Genomic DNA, 18,374 nt, shown 5'->3' with positions numbered 1-18,374 from the left:
GCTCGAAGGGCAGAAAAAGCCTATTCCATGCTATGTCCCTGATGCACCATCAATGACTCTCTCTGAGACTTGAAGACGAGATATCGGCTTTTATTGACTGGAAAACAGTAGTTGACCACCATACTACATCCTGGAGACTGAGGGCCAGGCTCAGGCCTCAATCGCCTTTATACCGGGGTCTGTGGGAGGAGCCACAGCCAGTGGGAGGGGCCACAGGAGCAGTCAACAGGGGGGCGTGTCCAGACAGGTATATGTAGTTCACCACAGTCCCAATAAAAAAAATAAATAAAGCTAAAAATGTCAAGGAAGGAAAAACAAGTATCTTGACCTCCGGGGTAATGGAAATTCAAAGGGGGAAAGACACTACCACCCTGTTACACCGGCAAAACGCTGAATCCCCACAGATTACAGAGACCCGTCGCTTACCGGTCACCGGACGCCAGGGGCGCTAACGGCAGCTCGTCCCGTGTGCGCCGCAGGCAAAGCCGCTTCACGGGAAAACCGGATTCGGGAAGTGTGATTGGCAGGACATTGGTAAAATGGCTGGAAACGCGGGTTGTCTGAACAGAACCTGACTGCTGGGTCGGCACAACAAGGCTTTTGCACAGAAGTTGTTAAAATGTGTGTAGCCATGGAGAAGGGAAAATATCTTTCGAGCAGCGGATTTCCGCGAGCAGAGACCAAGGATTTCACTCATTAAAGGAGGATATTAAAGCGAATAGAACTGGGATTATTTATAATAAACGGAAGGATTTATCTCCCACGTTATGAAGAAAAGTCGTAATACAGTTGCCACATTTGAATGAGCCTATTGATCAAACTGAAATAACTGAATATACGATTTATCAAAATAAAACATATGGAAAGTCTTAAAGACTTAAGACTTAAATCTTAATATATGAAACCTCCAAACAGTGGAATTCCTGGTAAATGTTGTTTTCCCCCAAAGTGTGATACTGATTTGTTTATATGAAATGATGGCACGCCGCGACCCCCATCAAGGAACGCACTCTAATTAATCACAGAGGCTGAGCGATCATTTAGTTTCCTTCCCGTCAAAGCGCCACCATTCAGAACTGCAACGGCCTGCGACCCAAACCAGGCAACTGGGCGCTGCAACAGAACGAGAGGAGATCAGAGCAGCGACACTTTCTCCCCCTCTCTCTCTCGCCCGCCCTGAGTCAGATCGTCCCGTTTCGTCATGAGCTAAAGTCAGAGTCACACAGATGAAACAAACAATGAGGGAGTCCCGTCTGTAGCTCCCCGAAATCCACCCCGGGGGAAGAGAAGAGGGAAGAAACAGAAACCCGCTTCAGTCGTTCTCCACTTCAGCCTTTACTGGTTACAAGGCAAAAAAAAAGGGGGGAGAAAAGTCGAGGTGTTTGCAATGGCCGGAGTTCTGTGCAAAACTTTGTACGCTTTTTCCGGGGACCAGCATCAGCACGGGCTGAAGTTCGAGGCTGGGGAGATTATCAAGGTCGTACAGGTGCTGAACGGCGGATGGTGGGAAGGTGAAAAGGATGGTGCGAGGGGATGGTTCCCTGCCAGTTACGTGGAGATTTTAGAGGTAAGCCCCGGCTTTGCTTCATTTGGTTAAACGCAGCTAAAAAACGGATGGGACCCGTGATTGAAGTTTCAGGCTGACCAAACGTGGCGAGATCTAGTCCCGGGAAGATTGAGAGCTGTTTAATTTATTTTAATTAGGAGACTTAGAGAGAGATGGTTTGTGTTGCGGTAAAGCAAGATGAGCATCGCCCTGGTTTAACTTCACTCTTCTCCACTGTTACACCATCGCGAACTGGAAAATCGGTTCAACGGTCCGGAAATTCTGATATTGGGCAATTATCAGAGGATCGTAATTTAAAGTTTTCACAGTGGGTCTGAGGAAAGGAAGTTGTCACGGTTTGTGAGGGTGGAGTTGGAGATTTAGATGATTTGCAGACTCGCTACCTCTTCTGGAATTGTTCTGTGACAGTGTGTGTTGAGCCGTCCTTGCGCCCGAGTTAACATTCCACTAGAGGGCAACGCCTGTTAGTAAAAATGTGGAGGAATTGAGAAATACTAACTCAAGACGTGCGACGGTGCAGCCGAGCTTCAAGCGGTCAAGGCTCCAGATGTCTAAGGGGGCGAAGAACAGCTCAATGTTTGGATTGTGTTTGTTTTTACACACTCGAGAAAGATGGTCCTGCAGAGTAACGTCCCACCCACCAATTACAATTAGATCCTTGTTTTACGTCTTCATATTGTTGACATTTTAGGTTGGGTTTAGGTGGGAAATGGTAAGATTTCAATGTATGTTGGTCGTAACTTAAACCCACTGCAGTTATTGATAGGACTCCGCGCGTTACTTTATTTTAAACCTGCAAGTCATTCATTAAAGCAACTCACACGATGAGTCCTGATGAAGGGTCTCTGCCCGAAACGTCGACTGTGCTCTTTTCCATAGATGCTGCCTAACCTGCTGAGTTCCTCCAGCATTGTGTGTGTGTGTTGTTTGGATTTCCAGCGTTTGCTGGTTTTCTCTTGTTAGTCATCCATTACTATTGAAATCCAAAATAAGGTTCACCATTTATTGAAAAGCGACAGATTTGATTTGCATTTAATATAAATCAAGTCCCTCCTGTTCTCCCGGAGGCTAATTGGGTAAGATGTTTAGTTTCTAAAATTTTACCAAGAAAATAAATTTGCAGCAGACACAAAACGTGGATTGTCTAATCTATTGTATATTAAGGGTTGAAGGGATTTCTCCCAGAAACCAGTGGTTAGACAGACGTACTTTAATGATCCCGAGGGAAATTGGGTTTCGTTACAGCTGCACCAACCAAGAATAGTGAAATATAGCAATATAAAACCATAAATAATTAAATAATAATAAGTTAATCATGCCAAGTGGAAATAAGTCCCGGACCAGCCTATTGGCTCAGAGTGTCTGACACTCCTAGGGAGGAGTTGTAAAGTTTGATGGCCACAGGCAGGAATGACTTCCTATGACGCTCAGTGTTACATGTGGAATACGCTGTTAACTGTACAGGGTTAAAAATTGTCTAATGTGTTTCAGTGTTGTGCTATTGCTGGGTTGCCCAACTCTGGTTATATCCTGGAAGTTTGATCCGGTGAAACTCACTGGCAGTTCGAACTTCCTTTTTCATACCTTAATAAATAGAAAATAGAGACGTGAAAGTCAACTTTAAGAATTTAGTTTTAATGTTGAATGTACTGTATATATTTGGCCCCTAACACTAAAGGGCAGAATAATTGTTTACTAATTTGTGAACACTCAAACTTTTTGGCCACTGACCCACACATGAAATTCCAGTCAAGACTGAGGCCCAAGATCTCAGCAGATACAGATCAGACCACACTGGGCTGTGGTGTACAAGTCGGACTGGAGCCAGGATTAACCGCTGTATGGTTGGGTTTGGGGGGGGGGGGGGGGGGAGAATCAGCATTCTTCATTGGGGAATGGGGAAGGGATTTGAGGAAGGACCAGCATTCTGCATTGGGGTTTGGAAGGAAGGGCTTCTCTTCCACATCCGGCACTGGGGAGAGGGATTGACATTATATATCAGGGAACATGAGTGAATCTCAGTCAGGGATGGCAGTATAACAGGAACTGCAAATTCTAGCATAAAACAGAATCAGACTGAGGAATCAGATATAGCATCCAGAAGTCAAAGGACACTGCAGCAGTGGTCAATGCCTTTGCAATATTGAAAATGAAGGGATTGCCAAGAATTCATGAATGTTTTTATTCACTTTGAAGATCTCCAAATTGTGGCTCGGTACAAATATGGTTGTGGTTTAAGGATATTCTTTTTCTGCAGTGATTCGAAGGAGTGCTACATGAAGAATGAGATTAATATATTTTCCTGACACAGAAATGGTGCTGAGGTGGCATGGATGCCACATGCTAGGAAATGCTTTGCTGTGTTTTTGAGTGGCACAAAATAACTTGAAGACAACTGATTTTCAGTTGTATGACATTGAAAATATGATGTTAAACAATTTAATTTCCAGGAAAGTACAGGCTGTCTATGACACTTCTCTCTCAATGTTACATCTTTGGTTTATTCTTTGGTAAACAGGATGCACTAAACACTTTACATCAAATCTACTATCTGATCTGTCCCTGTTAGTACCTAGGTCTCATTTACACCCATTGTTTCTGTGATTTATTACTTTCACACCCTTTATGTGCTGCAGATAATTTGGAAGAAATAATTTTTGATTGAAGCTAAAGTCCACAACATAACATGTCAGGTTATTTTGTTTTAATTTTGCTTCAGCTGATTCTGCTGCCATATATCCAGTGACAGTTGATATAAGATTAACATAAGCTATTTCTTACTACAACAATGTATTATTTTTTGAATTTCTTATAATCATGGGTGGGGGATTGGTTAGCTGACACAGAACTGGGAGTTGGGATAACGGGATCATTTTCAGGTTAGCAAGAATTAACTAGTGAGTTGCCAAGCGGTCAGTGCTACGGCCACAATGGTTCCAATCGAAAGTAATTACTTGAATGAAGAAATCAAGTGTACTGTAGCCAAACTTGGGGAGCTGTGGAAGTGTAGTAGTTGGTGTGATGCTATGCACACCAGGAGTGTCAGAGTTCAATCCCAACCCATCTGTAAGGAGTCTTTACGTCCTCCCCATGGAATGCGTGGGATTTCTGTGGTTGCTTCAGTTTGCTTCTACAGTCCAACAACGTGCCGGTTGGTAGATTAATTAGTCATTGCAAATTGTTCTGTGATCGGGGAGGGTCAAAAGGCTGGAAGGGCCTATTCCATGCTGTCACTTAATAAATAAATAAATATTTGCTGAAGGTGCAAAAATAAGCCAAATTCACAACAAGCCTGTAGAGGGATATAGATAGGTTAAGTGAGAGGACAATATTTTGTCATATGAAGTGTAATATGGGGATCTGCAAGGATATCCATTTTAATAGAAAGAATGGGAAAATACCATATTAGTTAAATAGAGAGACTACATTATATTGCACTTCAGAGAGATCTGGATGTCTTTGTATAAGGAACATAAGTTAACATACAGGTACAATGTGTACCAAAGGCTAATAGAATGTTGGCTTATATTTCAAAAGAGATGGAGTATAAGGACCATGCCGATATTAGTGAGACCACACATGAAGTGCAAATTTCATTTAAGCCTCCTTTCTTGATGTGGGATATACACCCAGGTATTTGGAGAAATTTTACTAGTTTGATTATTAGGATGAATAGATTATCATATAAAGAAAACATTATCAAGGTGGATTTGTATTCATTAGAGTTTAAGAGAATGAATGGTGATTTTACTGAAATGTGTAGGATTCTGATGGGTTCTTTCCCCTTCATGGAGGAATCTAAAGCTGGTGCCTGGTTTTAGAATAAAGGGTTGCCAATTTACAATAAAGATGAAGAGTAGTTTCTGCTTTCAGAGAGTGGTTAATTCTGAGAGGAGTGGAATATATTCAAGAGAGACGCACGGTTTGATTTAGGGAGGAATTGAGAGTTATAGGTAACAGTTTGGACGGGGAATCTGTAATCAAGCTCAGATCAGCCATTATCTTATTGAATGGCACAGGAGGTCCACTAACAGACAGACATACTTTATTGATCCCAAGGGAAATTGGGTTTCGTTACAGTCACACCAACCAAGAATAGTGTAGAGATATAGCAATATAAAACCATAAATAATTAAATAATAATAATAATAATAATAATAATAAGTAAATTATGACAAGTGGAAATAAGTCCAGGACCAGCCAATTGGCTCAGGGTGTCTGACCCTCCTAGGGAGGAGTTGTAATCTTTTCCTGCTCCATTTTCTCAGTTTCATATGTCTTACCATCTTTCTTTTCCTGTACAACTTTTAATTGTTAGAAATTTGAAAAATAGTTGGGCTTGATATGAAAATTGATATGATGAAACTGCATTTTGCTGACTCACAATTAACAACCATACATTTATTGACTTAACAATATATAACCATAAAATATGGAAACACAATATGAATGTCAAGAAAGCTGTTTACGCCAATCACACTTAACCTATTCAATTATAGATTCATCTTCATATTTAATCTTTGCTTTTAAATATTCTTTAAACTGAGAATCAAAGTTAATCATCAAAATATCAATATATTTTTACTTTATTATTTGATTCTAACCTTGTTTTCTCATATGTTCCCTTAACATAAAAAAATTACTGCTAATGATATGAGTTGTCAGACATGAAACATGCTACATTATATTTGCCTGCGTACTAGTTTAAGAGTGGTTTACTAGTTTATAATTTTTCAACCTGCTAAATACCAAATGATTGAACAGTATTTATTATTTAAATGCTTTGAAGCAATGGTGATTGTTTTTCATGTTTGCCATGAGAATGAATGCATGGTTTTGGTAGTAATGCCAGTATTTTCTCCAACACCTGAAGAAGCTTTGTGCAGGACAGCTCTATCAGAAATTTTAAAAAAAGTGACCGAGCACAGCAGAGCCTATCCAACCCAAGTCATTTGTCAAAGTAACTCAGAATCTTTACCATGTCTCTGACCCTTCCCAGGAAGCACTTTGTTTGTCTGGGAGGAGTATCTATATATTTATTTTCTTGTTAGTGCACCTTCTCTTTGAAGACAGTACTGTACATTCATGGAAAATGAACACACTTTTCATATTTTAATGTGGGGTAGCAATGCACACCAGTTACAATTTGGTCTTGGCAGGGCAAGGTCTTGTTCTGAAGGCATGAAAGTCAAACATGATTGGAGACTGAATGATGCTGTGCAAATAACTACTACCACACACACACACTCTCTCTCTCTCTCTCCCCCTCTCTCTCCTCCCCTCCTCCCCCCCCCCCCCCCACACACACTTCCGCTAAATGAACTTTAATTATGCCAACACACAGACAGGAACAAACACACATGCTCTTTTCCTTCCTGTCTTTCTCTGGCCTCACCCATACCAACCTTCCTCCACCCTCACTTCCTCTCTCCCTATCTTCCACTGCTTCTCCATCCCTCTTTCTAGCTTCCCGTGGCTCTTTTCCTCTTCCATCCATGGGATATTCCCTGATTCTAGCCATCAGCTTCTGGCTTTTCCTCAGGATGAGGCAGAGGGAAGTGAAAGGGATCATGTTCAACATCAAACACTGAGAACTTGATCCACCCCTTACCCATATGCTCCTCCTGAGTTTCATCTGTTATACTGTGATTCTAATGCTGTTTATTTAGCGTAATAGCCTCTAACTGTTGTCTAGGCACCTTCTAAGTTTCAAATCCATTATTGGTCATTCACTCTTAAGTAAGTTGGGCCCAATTTATTGTTGTTTGATTGCTCAGATTGTCATTGCTGTCATCCAAGCCAACCAAGTTCTATACTGCAGGTTCCTCCTTAACAAGAAACCTTTCTGATCTCCAAGGCCAGATGGCATTAATCATGGTCTAATCAATGCTGAAGTATTATTATGCATCATTAGATTTTTGACTCGCCTTAAATCACAATCTGTTATTCTTCATTATCAAGGAAGGGCCTAGATTAAACATGACACTGGTGTATATATTTATCATCTTGCATGCTAAGTATTTGGAGTACTTGATAGTGAACATTGCTACATGGTCATTTATATAGTATTGGGCTATTTGTTGATAGATAGGGAAGTGAAAGAAGCTTATTTCACTTTTTTAGCCTCAAAATTTCTACATACAATGAATCAACTCACAACTCATTATGTGCAAGTCATTTAGTGCATGTGTCATTAGAAAGGATTATCTTTTCCTCCCAGTGTGTACAATCTACACTTTCTTAGGCCATCCTCCTGAATCAAGGCTTGCTTGCTTTCATTCTGGTGTTATGGGTTTTGTGACTAATGTAGGAACTGCACACTCTTCCACAAGTGGGCAGGTGGCTCATGGATATGGGTGGATAATTTGTGTTGGTATTCTCTTTCCTCCACTTCCATATGCTTCTGATACATGTCCTCAGATTTCTCAATATCATTCTGGATGCTCATCTTCCACTTGAGTGGTCATATGTCAGAGTTTCCCAGATTCACTGAGGACGTTGCTCTTCAAGGATGCTTCGGATACAACCTTGAATCATTATCCCTGTATGCCTGGTAACCTAGTCTCGTAGCAGAACTCAAATGGTTTTGGATTTTGGAATGGGCATGCAAAGGACATGGCCAACTCAATGTAACCAAAGCCTGGTATGGGTTCACTTATCCTTCCAGTCAATCTGGAGGATTTTGTGAAGATGGAGTCGTTGGTATCTTTACAATGGCGTGAGTTTCCCTCTTGTAAGTGATCCAGGTTTCTGAAGCTTGTAGGTGTACAGGGAACATTGTTGCCCAGACTGGAGATCTTGGTCTTCAAATAACCTTCAAATGATCTTCAAAGGCTTCAGAATCCTCATATTGAAGATGATGGTTATTGCCTGGCTTTGCTTTGGAGAGGAATAACATCTTCCCCATATCAATTCACTCAAGTCTCATTTTGTAAAAAAAATAAAATTCAGTAAGGTCTCTTCTCAGATTTCCTAAGCTATTGAGAGCTGAAGCCTACCTTACTTCCTCTATGAATACGTACACAATGCTGGAAGAACTCAGCAGGTCAGGCAGCATCCGTGAGAAAAGAGTAGCCAACATTTCGGGCTGAGACCATTCATCAGGAAAGACGTCTCGGCTTGAAACGTTGGCTACTCTTTTCTCACGGATGCTGCCTGACGTGCTGAGTTCTTCCAGCGTTGTGTATGTATTCTTTGATCCACAGCATCTGCAGTTGTATTTTTGTGTTTTGCTTCCTCAATGTTTGTATGACAGATATGCATCTGGATACTAGCCTACTGAGTCTTCACTGCATTCACTCTGTAGCCCCCATATCACCACTTGTTAGAAGAAAAATAATTCCTCTTTTATTTAGGCAGTTTCAGGTAATTTTCTTTTTGATCTGCAGTTGGTTAGCTTATCTCAGGCAAGGCACTGGCTGGTGCCTTTGAACTGACCAGTCAGAAATAAATATCGCAACTGTTATCAACGTTTAATGATTTTTGTTCATGAGTCAGTGTGTTGTATTGTGCAGCACTTGGGAATGGACTGTTGATGCTCTCTGTTAAGATTCACAGAGTGAACTTTGCTAAATTTTGGGAGGTCAAATTGTATATTAGCATGTGTAATATACTTAAGGGATAAGTAGCAGAACATTCCAGAAAATGTGTTGATATTAATTTAAAAATAATACCGAGGAATGAATAAAAAAATCATGGAGACCACACAAGCACAAATTAAGCTGGATAGGGTTATACTCAGAAAGAATCCGGGCAGTTTAATTTGTTCATTCATTTGTAAGAAATGGGGAATGCCTAAGTGGTTTACAACATGAGCCATAATGTGGGGGGACAGGGGAGAAGTGTTCTGGTCATTTACATAGCAGATTGATAAAGGTATTCTTTTATATTGCATTTATGATTCAAGTAAGTATTGAGTTCATCATTCAATAATCCCAATCAAAACCATTTACTGTTTCACTCTGAAATAGTTCTCCTTATAAATGAACTATCTGAGTAGCAAACTGCTCATTTTGAAACTGCTATTAATATGTCTAATGGCACATATTCTTAGAGAAGAATAGGGATGGGAAAAATGTCTTAGGATCTGGATCCTGTGGAAAGGAAGTTTAAAATGCTCAGTAATTATTAACACTTACGACACGTGCAACATCCTCGGTCGTTTACAGGCCAGTGCCAACTCTGTCCTTGGGCATAGTTTCCTGTTTGACTGAGAAGTGACACTTGAAACAAAAACAGTGGACCACAGGGAAATGAAGTTCCTGGGCTTGAAGCCAAAATGTAGGGAGTTAGCACTTCAAAAAGTTAGATAAATATGAAAGTACCACTAAGGCAATCCCAACAAAGCGGAATAGCATAGGGATTTTGTTCTTATAAAATTTTCCCTCTCTGTGTTCACATGCTGTAAAACAAAACTTTGTAATGACTTGTGTCTGAGTGTGCCCTGTTCAGTGTTCCCTCTACTCAACTACTGTGGAGTTCGGAAAAGTATATATCCAGGAGATGTCAACCTGGAAATAATTCGGAAGATGTGTAGCTCAGCTGGTTGATGGTTGGGTTGAGTTATTCTCTGATCCTGGCAATTTACTTGCAAACGTTTTGTCACCATGCAAGGAGACGTCGACAGTGCATTGATGATTGTGGTGTGTCCTCCAAAAGCCCAGACTTTATATACTTTTCAATCAGCTGATTTAGTAACTCAGTTGTGACGTGGGGAGTAAATCCCCTCGCTGTTCGGCTGTGTGACAAACTTCTTGCATTATGGTCAGGCATTTTGCCCACAATGGCTCATAAATGGAATCGAGGGCCACGTGTTTGTCTACAAAAAAAAATGTAAAGGCCAAGCCAAAATCAACAGCATACTGACGATGTCTCCTCACACGGTGACAAAATGTTTGCAAGTAAAATACCAAGATCGGAAAACAACTCAATCCAACCAGATACAAGTATCCTATTCAAGTCAAACATGATTACATACAGTAATTAAGTAGCTGATGGGTAGTGTTATTTTCATTCATATAAATAAAGCATTCATTCTGCCAATAGGAATACTCAATGTCTCTGAAGAGAGTTGTGTACCTCTGTTGAGCTGAATTTATAATGCTAATGTTTATCATTGTAACCGTTACTGTAAATTCTGGTGTATAAGCTGAGAATTTGGTCCTAAATTTTGGTCCTAAAATTAGGGGGCCGGCTTATACAGAGGGTGCCAACTTTGGAAAAACGAATACACGGAAGACAGGTTGCATTTATGGGCTGTTTTTGAGTCAAATTTGTTCCACTGTCGACACATGAATTCTTTGAATGATTTGTTTAAACTCACATCTAGTGTCTGGAGCACGGAGATCAAACCACCGCGGATGACTGCAATGACCGTATTTTCAGCTTTCAATGCTGCTTTTGTCTCACCTGACAAGCGTGCTTTGAACACGTCCCAGACAAGTAGCAACTTTTCCTTCCCGAAACCTTCGGACATCAACGCCACACCACTTTAGCCCACTTCAAGCAACTGGCGTCATCCATCCAGCGGCATTCTTGAAAGTAAACAACAACACCCCGCGGGAATTTTCTGAGCAACCTTTGTTTTTTGTCTCAACACAAGATCACATCTATTCATAAATTGGGTACACCAACTTCGTGTAGCTTCAACTTGAATCATTTCTCTGGTAACAATGTATCCGAACGATTGCTGGTGATTCACTCACTCTAAAACTTTTTCTTCCAGTTCTGGCCACTGGCATGTTTTCCTAGTTTACACATTTCGTCTTTGAAATTTCCCTCAGCGTGTCCTCTGCCTTTCTCCACTCTCTCACTCTCTCTCGTTTACACTAAACTTCTTAGCAGCTGCAGAATTATTTGTTCATTTAGCAAAATCAACAACCTTCAGCTTGAAGCCAGCGTCATATCGCATTTGTTTAAATCTTTTGTACATGGTGGTCACAAACTTAATACTGAGTAGATGTACTGATCCCGCCACCCCCGTGTTATGTTTTAATAAGATTATGATGGGTGCTAAATGGTTTCACGGGGGTTACATTTCAGAGGATTCTTTACCATTGGAGACCTAATTCAAAATTTCCCTCCCTGATTTATTTATTAAGAATTCGCTTATAACGCTCTACAATGTGTAGGCCTGTTTTCTTAGCAGGTACTGGTTCACAAAATTTCCCAGTTCCGGATCCGGCAAAGCTGAGTACCGGCATGTGAGATCTTGTGATCTTTTCTGGTTAAATCAGAAACCTCTACAAAAGAGGTCGGCTTATACAAAGGTAACATGAAAAAGGCACTTTTTTAACCTTGAAAATGGGGGTCGGCTTATACTCCGGGTTGGCTTATACTCTGGAAATACAGTATTTACAAATATATTAATTAATGTGTAATTCAATAATGTGACTTGCATTTAATTTCAGTGTCACTTAAGTAGCTCATGATTTGGATGTAATCTCTGAGATGGAAGTATTTGATTAAGTGAATTTCATCATTATTTTTCCATAAATAGAAAACTCTGAAAATACACAGTGGTCTATTAAATGTAGATTAAGTAGCAGTGATCCTTAAGAAGAACAAAAACCAATTGGGATGCCCTCTGTTTATTTGGGACACTGTGCCACTTAATTGGGACAGGAGACTGTTACTGAACAATTTCCAACTAGTGTCAGTCTGTCAGACCCTACACTGTGCTTAGAGCAAGTAGTTTTAAAATAACAAACATTGGGTGCACGTGTTTGTGTTCAAAAAAGCATTATTTTTGTAACTGATCGCGAGAAATAAGCAATAAGACAATTCAGAACAGTTTTGCTGACTCTGGTTTTAAGCATTCAGGCTTGGAGATGCCAGAAATGGCCGGCAGTGAAAATGAAATTATTTCACGACTTCATTAAGTTTGGGACTAAGAAGAATTTGGAAGTATTGACAACCATCTCAAATGTTACAATGAAAATGTATGCAATCATTGTATGAAGGCAGTCCATTATCTGCACTAAGCTCAGCGCTGATTTTGTTCATTTGCAGTCAATGAAAGGAACAGTGCGGTGTATACTGGATAAAATCCTCTGTCAATAACTATTAGGAACTAATAGGCAACACGAGTGAATCTGCAGATGCTGGAAATAAATAAAAACACAAAGTTCTGGCAGAACTCAGCAGGCCAGACAGCATCTATGGGAGAGGTAGTGACGACGTTTCAGGCTGAAACCCTCCTGATGAATCATTCCACAACAACTATGATGGGGAAGAAGTCTTATATGATACTTTTAATAATTTTATGCATGAAACAATTACCTTAAATTTTCGGTTGATCGTGATAAATGTTTGCTTGTTTCATGACCAGCATACATGTTCACTCTGACACTGATGAATCCACTCTTTCAATACACAATTGAGATCTTCAGTTTTCACTTAATGCAGAGGTTTTCTATTTTTCACTAACTTCTGTTTATTACATACTCAAGGTCACTTCTCAGAACTGTCTGTGGTGCGCACCGACCTGAGTGTCACCTGAGAATCTTCCCAGCACCTTGTGGAATTCTCTGTGTGACTGACCATGAAGCACAACTAGGGTATTATTTCATGATAGCAAACTCTGAAATTTTCCATCCAGGACATACGTGCACTTTATGAATTAATACAGAGTCACCAGGATATGTGCAGTAGTGACCAACAGTGTGCAATTCATTCCTGGGTATCACTCTCACTAATTTTATTGTTACTTCATGTAGATCTTCCATGTGTAAGGACGTCTTTACTTGACAAATGAGTCATGCTTCAGACTGGAAGCAGACTGGACATGTCAGATTAGGTCCAAGTCTACAGATTCCAATGGTAGAAGAAAATATAATTTAGATCTACTTTTAAGTAGGACATTTGGAATTGGAGACCCATCCCCCTGTTGAATCTGGATTATAATATCCTGTACAAAGTCATTGCCAACTGGATTAAATCTGCTTGATGCACTCTAACAAAACCTCAGCTGCACCTGGCAGGAAAATCTTTGATAGCCTTGTATTGCTCAATGATATGCTTCGCGGTCAGTTTTCTCAAGATTTCCCTTTGTGTCAAGCTGATAAATGCTGAGCCTTTGATGGCTGTGGGCCTGTACTCACTGGAGTTTCAAAGAACACGGGGATCTGTTGAGGGCAGGTAGACATCACTCTGGTCAGTTTGGACCAGGAGAAGGACTTCACACGTTTGATGGATGTGATCTCCAAAATGTGACTTGGGGAGGGAGTCAGGAACTGGATTTGTGTGCTCTACATGGACATCCATTGTGCAGTTCAAATCAATCAGTGCAAAAGTCTGGAGTATGGCAGGGTTCTTGACTCTCCCCTGACTTGGGTATTGCCAATAACCCTTTGCTGAATCCATTAGGAAGGACATGTATATAGGAGACTGATGTTGCCAGGTTCTTGAAGCCTCACTGTACATGGACTGCTTGTCTTCTGCTTGGATCAATGCTGGTCCACAGATTGCTCAGCATCTGGTACCAGTTTTGAGTCGGCATCGGGCCACAGTCAACTGCAAAAGCAAAGCCATGTTCTTTAGCAATGGGTGAAACCAGTCCACTGTCCTCTTTGCTGTTAGGTCTAGACTACCTGAGATGCTGGGGATCTGGTTCAGAGGGGCTGAAGAATGTAACAGCCAGATTAAACAAATATTGGTACTATGGGAATCATGCTCCCTTACAATAACAGCTAGGAATATGCTCGTTATGTTTGGTGCTGCATTTGGTGCAGATATGGCTACACCCTGACAGCTACCTGTGTCATCTTTCAGTTCATCTGAGGATCTCAAATGGGTTACAAAGTGTATGTGATATCACCTTCATCATGATGGCCACCCTTGTATGTGGTTGCATTAGGCTGTCCTTGGAACCAAAGAACTTATGCCATTGTATTCCTGGTGTTGCTGAGGATAAGCCTAGCCATGTAGCTGCACAATGTCCCAGTTAGTTAAATTTTCCCAGGTTTGGGGAATCAAGAACTAGAGGGCCTGTGTTTAAGGTGAGAGGGAAAAGATTTAATAGGAACTTGAGGGCAGCTTTTTTAAAGAAAATTCACATCAATGTGGATTGAGCTGCCAGAGGAAGTAATTGATGCAGGTACAGCACTACTTTTAAAAGACAATTGGACAGCTACATGGATTGGAAAGGTTTCAAAGGTTATGAGCTAAGCACTGGGTTCGTTGGGCATCTTGGTTGGCATGCAAGTTAGGTGAAAGGGCTTGTTTTCATGCTGTGTAACTATGATTCTGCGTGCTAAGGCTGCACTGTATAAAGCCAATGACACTATAGATGTATAGTTTGAATGGCACTATGACTGGAACAAATGAATGCACTGTGTTTTATTTTGTGTGTTTAGATTCAAAATAAACTTTTTACTTCTGAAATGAAAGAAAACTTGCTTCTGACTCCCACTCCATCACCTGGCTTTGAGAGTCCCAAACCATCTTATCCTCCTCAATCTTCTCTGCAGCTGATCGTTCAATAAAGCCCCAATTCTAAACCTCAGGATTGCCTTCTTCCTCTGACCAATGTGAAAAGGCTCCTAGTGCAAGGTCACTTTTATCATTTACCTAGCTCTTGTCTCAACACTCCTTGCCATGGTATGTCGTACGTTAACTGTAATTTAGAGGACTTCCCCTTTGCAAAGATTAAAGCCGCTTTCCCTATAGATATCTGGGCTCTCATTCTAATCATTCATGACATTCTAATTTCCACCCTTCATGAAGATGTCAGCATTGCACCTCTGCACAATACTTAATATTCAGTCTGGCAATAATTATTTTTGAGTGGATGGTGATAAAAATTAATCAGGTGGTTTAGAGTCCTCTTAGCACTGATGAAAGAGATTTTGGTGGTATTTTGTACATTTTATATAGTAATTGAATAACAATTAAGAATATTGGTCAGTGTCTGCAGCGATGTTTCCTGTTACACTCCATTTTATAGTTCATGTCAAAGCAGATTTTGATAAATACTTAAATATAAAATACTCTGAACATTTCCTATGCTTAAACCACTTATTCTAATCCATGTTTGTATGAATGTAGACATTTGGCAGTCCATATTTTGCAAGTCCTGTGCACATAATGAAACAAGGGGAAACATTATTAATCTCAAGATGTCATGGAAGACCTCTACAATGAGTTGAGTTATTCTGAAGCAGAGGAGTTTTTCTGGATGTCAGAAACACAAGAAGCAATTTGTTATTAACTAGTTAGCATCCTTTTGGTGATGTTGACTGAGGCAGGGAGTACTGGTTCTCTCCTTTTACTATGGGATCTTTTCTTCCTCAGAAGAAAATAGGGCTTTAATAAATGTTTTTCTCAGAAATATGCTCCTCTGACAGTGCAGCGCACAACAGATGTATACAACTGGAGATTATTTGAATTTAGGATATACCAATCAGAGGTAAAAGTACTCCAGATGAGCTGTGGCAGATACTTTTAGTAAACAGGTGATCTTTTTAAGAATTCTTTTTATTCAACCATAGCTATTTGGGAATTATTCCAAATGTGATAAAACTGTTGGTGTGCTGAAATGGTCTCATACCAACAGCAGTTTCAACAGAAAAAAAAACTTTGGTTGCTCCCATTTTTGGCTTTTAGAAGTTCTGAACCCGCTAAAGGCAGTGAAAGAAATGGGCACTTAATATGTATCAGTTTTGTTTGGTTTCATCCAGAAGCTAATGTGAAACAATGTACTGAGAGTCTGTATCATAGCAAGAGATGAAGGTACTGATTTGGGATTGTCAAGGGGAAGATTGGGACATAGGCCAAGATATATTACTCAATGCCTGTGTTGATCAATGGCTAGAAGTTTTGTCAGGAAGGTTTGAGGGTATGATACAGAATTCAGTTGAGCAACAGTCAGATTCTGCAATAAGTGAATAGTTGAGTTGGGAGTCTAGATAAATGACTCTAAGTAGGTTAAAGGACCTTTTCCATCCAAACTAGACTTGGGCAGTTCTGCAGTTTTATTTTGCAGCTCTGCAATCAGAGTTGAGACTCCATCCAAAAGCAGCACATAAATTTAGTTTTAAATTAATCTCCTGTGTATTCTCATATTCAATCAGCCATGCATGCTAGATTTTTTTTGACACATTAGGTTAGTAAACTCAAGAATTTTTTTTTCCCTGTGAGGTCAGATGTCACCAACTATATCTCAAGCACTCAACACTCTCAGTAATCTAGCAACTACTGGCAGCTCTGTCACTGGCTAGTGAGTTCACAGTCACCAGACAATCAAAGAAAATATCACTCTTTATTAAAATTACATACAGATTTTATAGTTTATATTTTTTGCCAAGATCTTTCTCTTGAATTTTATCCAGGAGAAAACAACCTTGAAAGTAAATAAAATATACTTATTGGCCTGTGGATACAAGGAGTTGGTCAGTGGAGGAGGAAAGGCTCACAGCAAGTTATAAGGAATCAAAAGCCGTCTTTATGTCAGTTTGTGCCAAACTAGTGTTCCAGCACATGGGTTGCGTGTGGCTGGCAGAGAGCCCAAAGTGAACTGGTGAGATTTTAAGAGGAAAAAAAATCAATGGCCGAGAACACCTTGCTTATAATACGTGGGGCCAGAAAGTCAATTGCATAAGTCTCTTTTTCAGTGTTATGCAACTGAAAATGAATTTTTTGTTTTTGCCATTATTGTGACCATTTCCAAGCTGGAAAGATTTCCAGGTATGAGTCAATTTTGCATTCCTGATGCAAATTCCACATCCGGGACACTTGGGATGCCAGCATTCCTTTCTGCACTGGTGGTATTGGTATATAATGAGGCCATTCAGGTATTGAGGCCCCGTATCTACCTATTTCAAAGTTCAAAGCAAGTTTATTATCAAAGTACATATGTATATGTTACCATATACAACCCTGAGATTCATTTTCTTGCAGTCATTCACAGTAAATACAAGAAACACAGAAGGATCAATGAAAGACCATACCCAACCAATGTGTAAAAGCCAAGAAACTGAGGAAATACAAAAATAAAAAAAAGAAATAACAATAAATAAGTAATTTGGAGGATTAATAAAGCCAGAAGGGGTACTTCCTAGGTAAAGCAAAACTGCCAGCCTAGTGGAAGCCAAATTTTGCAGTCTTCATCCTGTGAGGACCCTGTATCCCTCAATTACCCTAATAATTGTTAGTTACCCCTTTTAAATAGCCTAAGATTTTCTTGCCTCTCTCTGATGAGCCCCATCCTAATCTGTTGACCCCAAGATAGATCTTCAGAGATTTTGACACCCAGGAATTTGAAACAGTTCACCCTTTCCAATGTTGGTCACTTGATGAGGAATGGTGTGTGTTCCCTCGACTTCTCCTTACTGAAAACCACAATCCAATCTTTAGTCTTAGTGATGTAGAGTGCAAGCTGGTTGTTGTGACACCATCTCATTCTTATACGCCTCGTCATCTGAGATTCTGCTGACAACAGTTGTGCCATTGATGAATTGATGGTGAGATGGAGTTTGTGCTGTGCCTAGCCAGGGGTGTAGAGAAGGCAGACCAGTGGCTTAAGTACACATCCTTGAGGTGCACTTGTGTTCATTGTCAGCAAAGTGAAGATTTTATTTCTGATCCACACCAATCTGGTGTCCCAATAAGGAACTTGCGGATCCAGTTACAGCAGGAAGTACAGAGGCCCTGGTTTTGAAACCAGTTGATTATTACTGAGGGGATGATGGTTAAATGCTGTGCTGTGATCAATAAACAGCAGCCTAATGGAGGTATTGCTGTTGTCCAGGTAGTCCAAGGCCAGGCGGAGAGCCAGTGAGATTGTATCCGCTGTAGACCAGTTGTGGTG

The 18,374-nt window shown here is 40.4% G+C and overlaps 1 protein-coding gene across 1 annotated transcript in view; it reads left to right on the top strand.

Moving 5' to 3' along the window:
* The first annotated feature begins 462 nt into the window (after positions 1–462).
* The window catches only part of gas7b (growth arrest-specific 7b), a 491,997-nt gene continuing 474,085 nt past the window's right edge, over positions 463–18,374 (top strand). Inside the window, exon 1 of the mRNA XM_073025845.1 lies at positions 463–1,567. Coding sequence (XP_072881946.1) covers positions 1,388–1,567 — 180 coding nt within the window. The 5' untranslated portion in view covers positions 463–1,387. The remainder of the gene's footprint in view (positions 1,568–18,374) is intronic.

The sequence above is a fragment of the Hemitrygon akajei genome, chromosome 22 (assembly GCF_048418815.1).
Source record: "Hemitrygon akajei chromosome 22, sHemAka1.3, whole genome shotgun sequence".
Taxonomy (NCBI): Eukaryota; Metazoa; Chordata; class Chondrichthyes; order Myliobatiformes; family Dasyatidae; genus Hemitrygon; species Hemitrygon akajei.
This window is presented reverse-complemented; position numbering and strand designations above follow the sequence as displayed.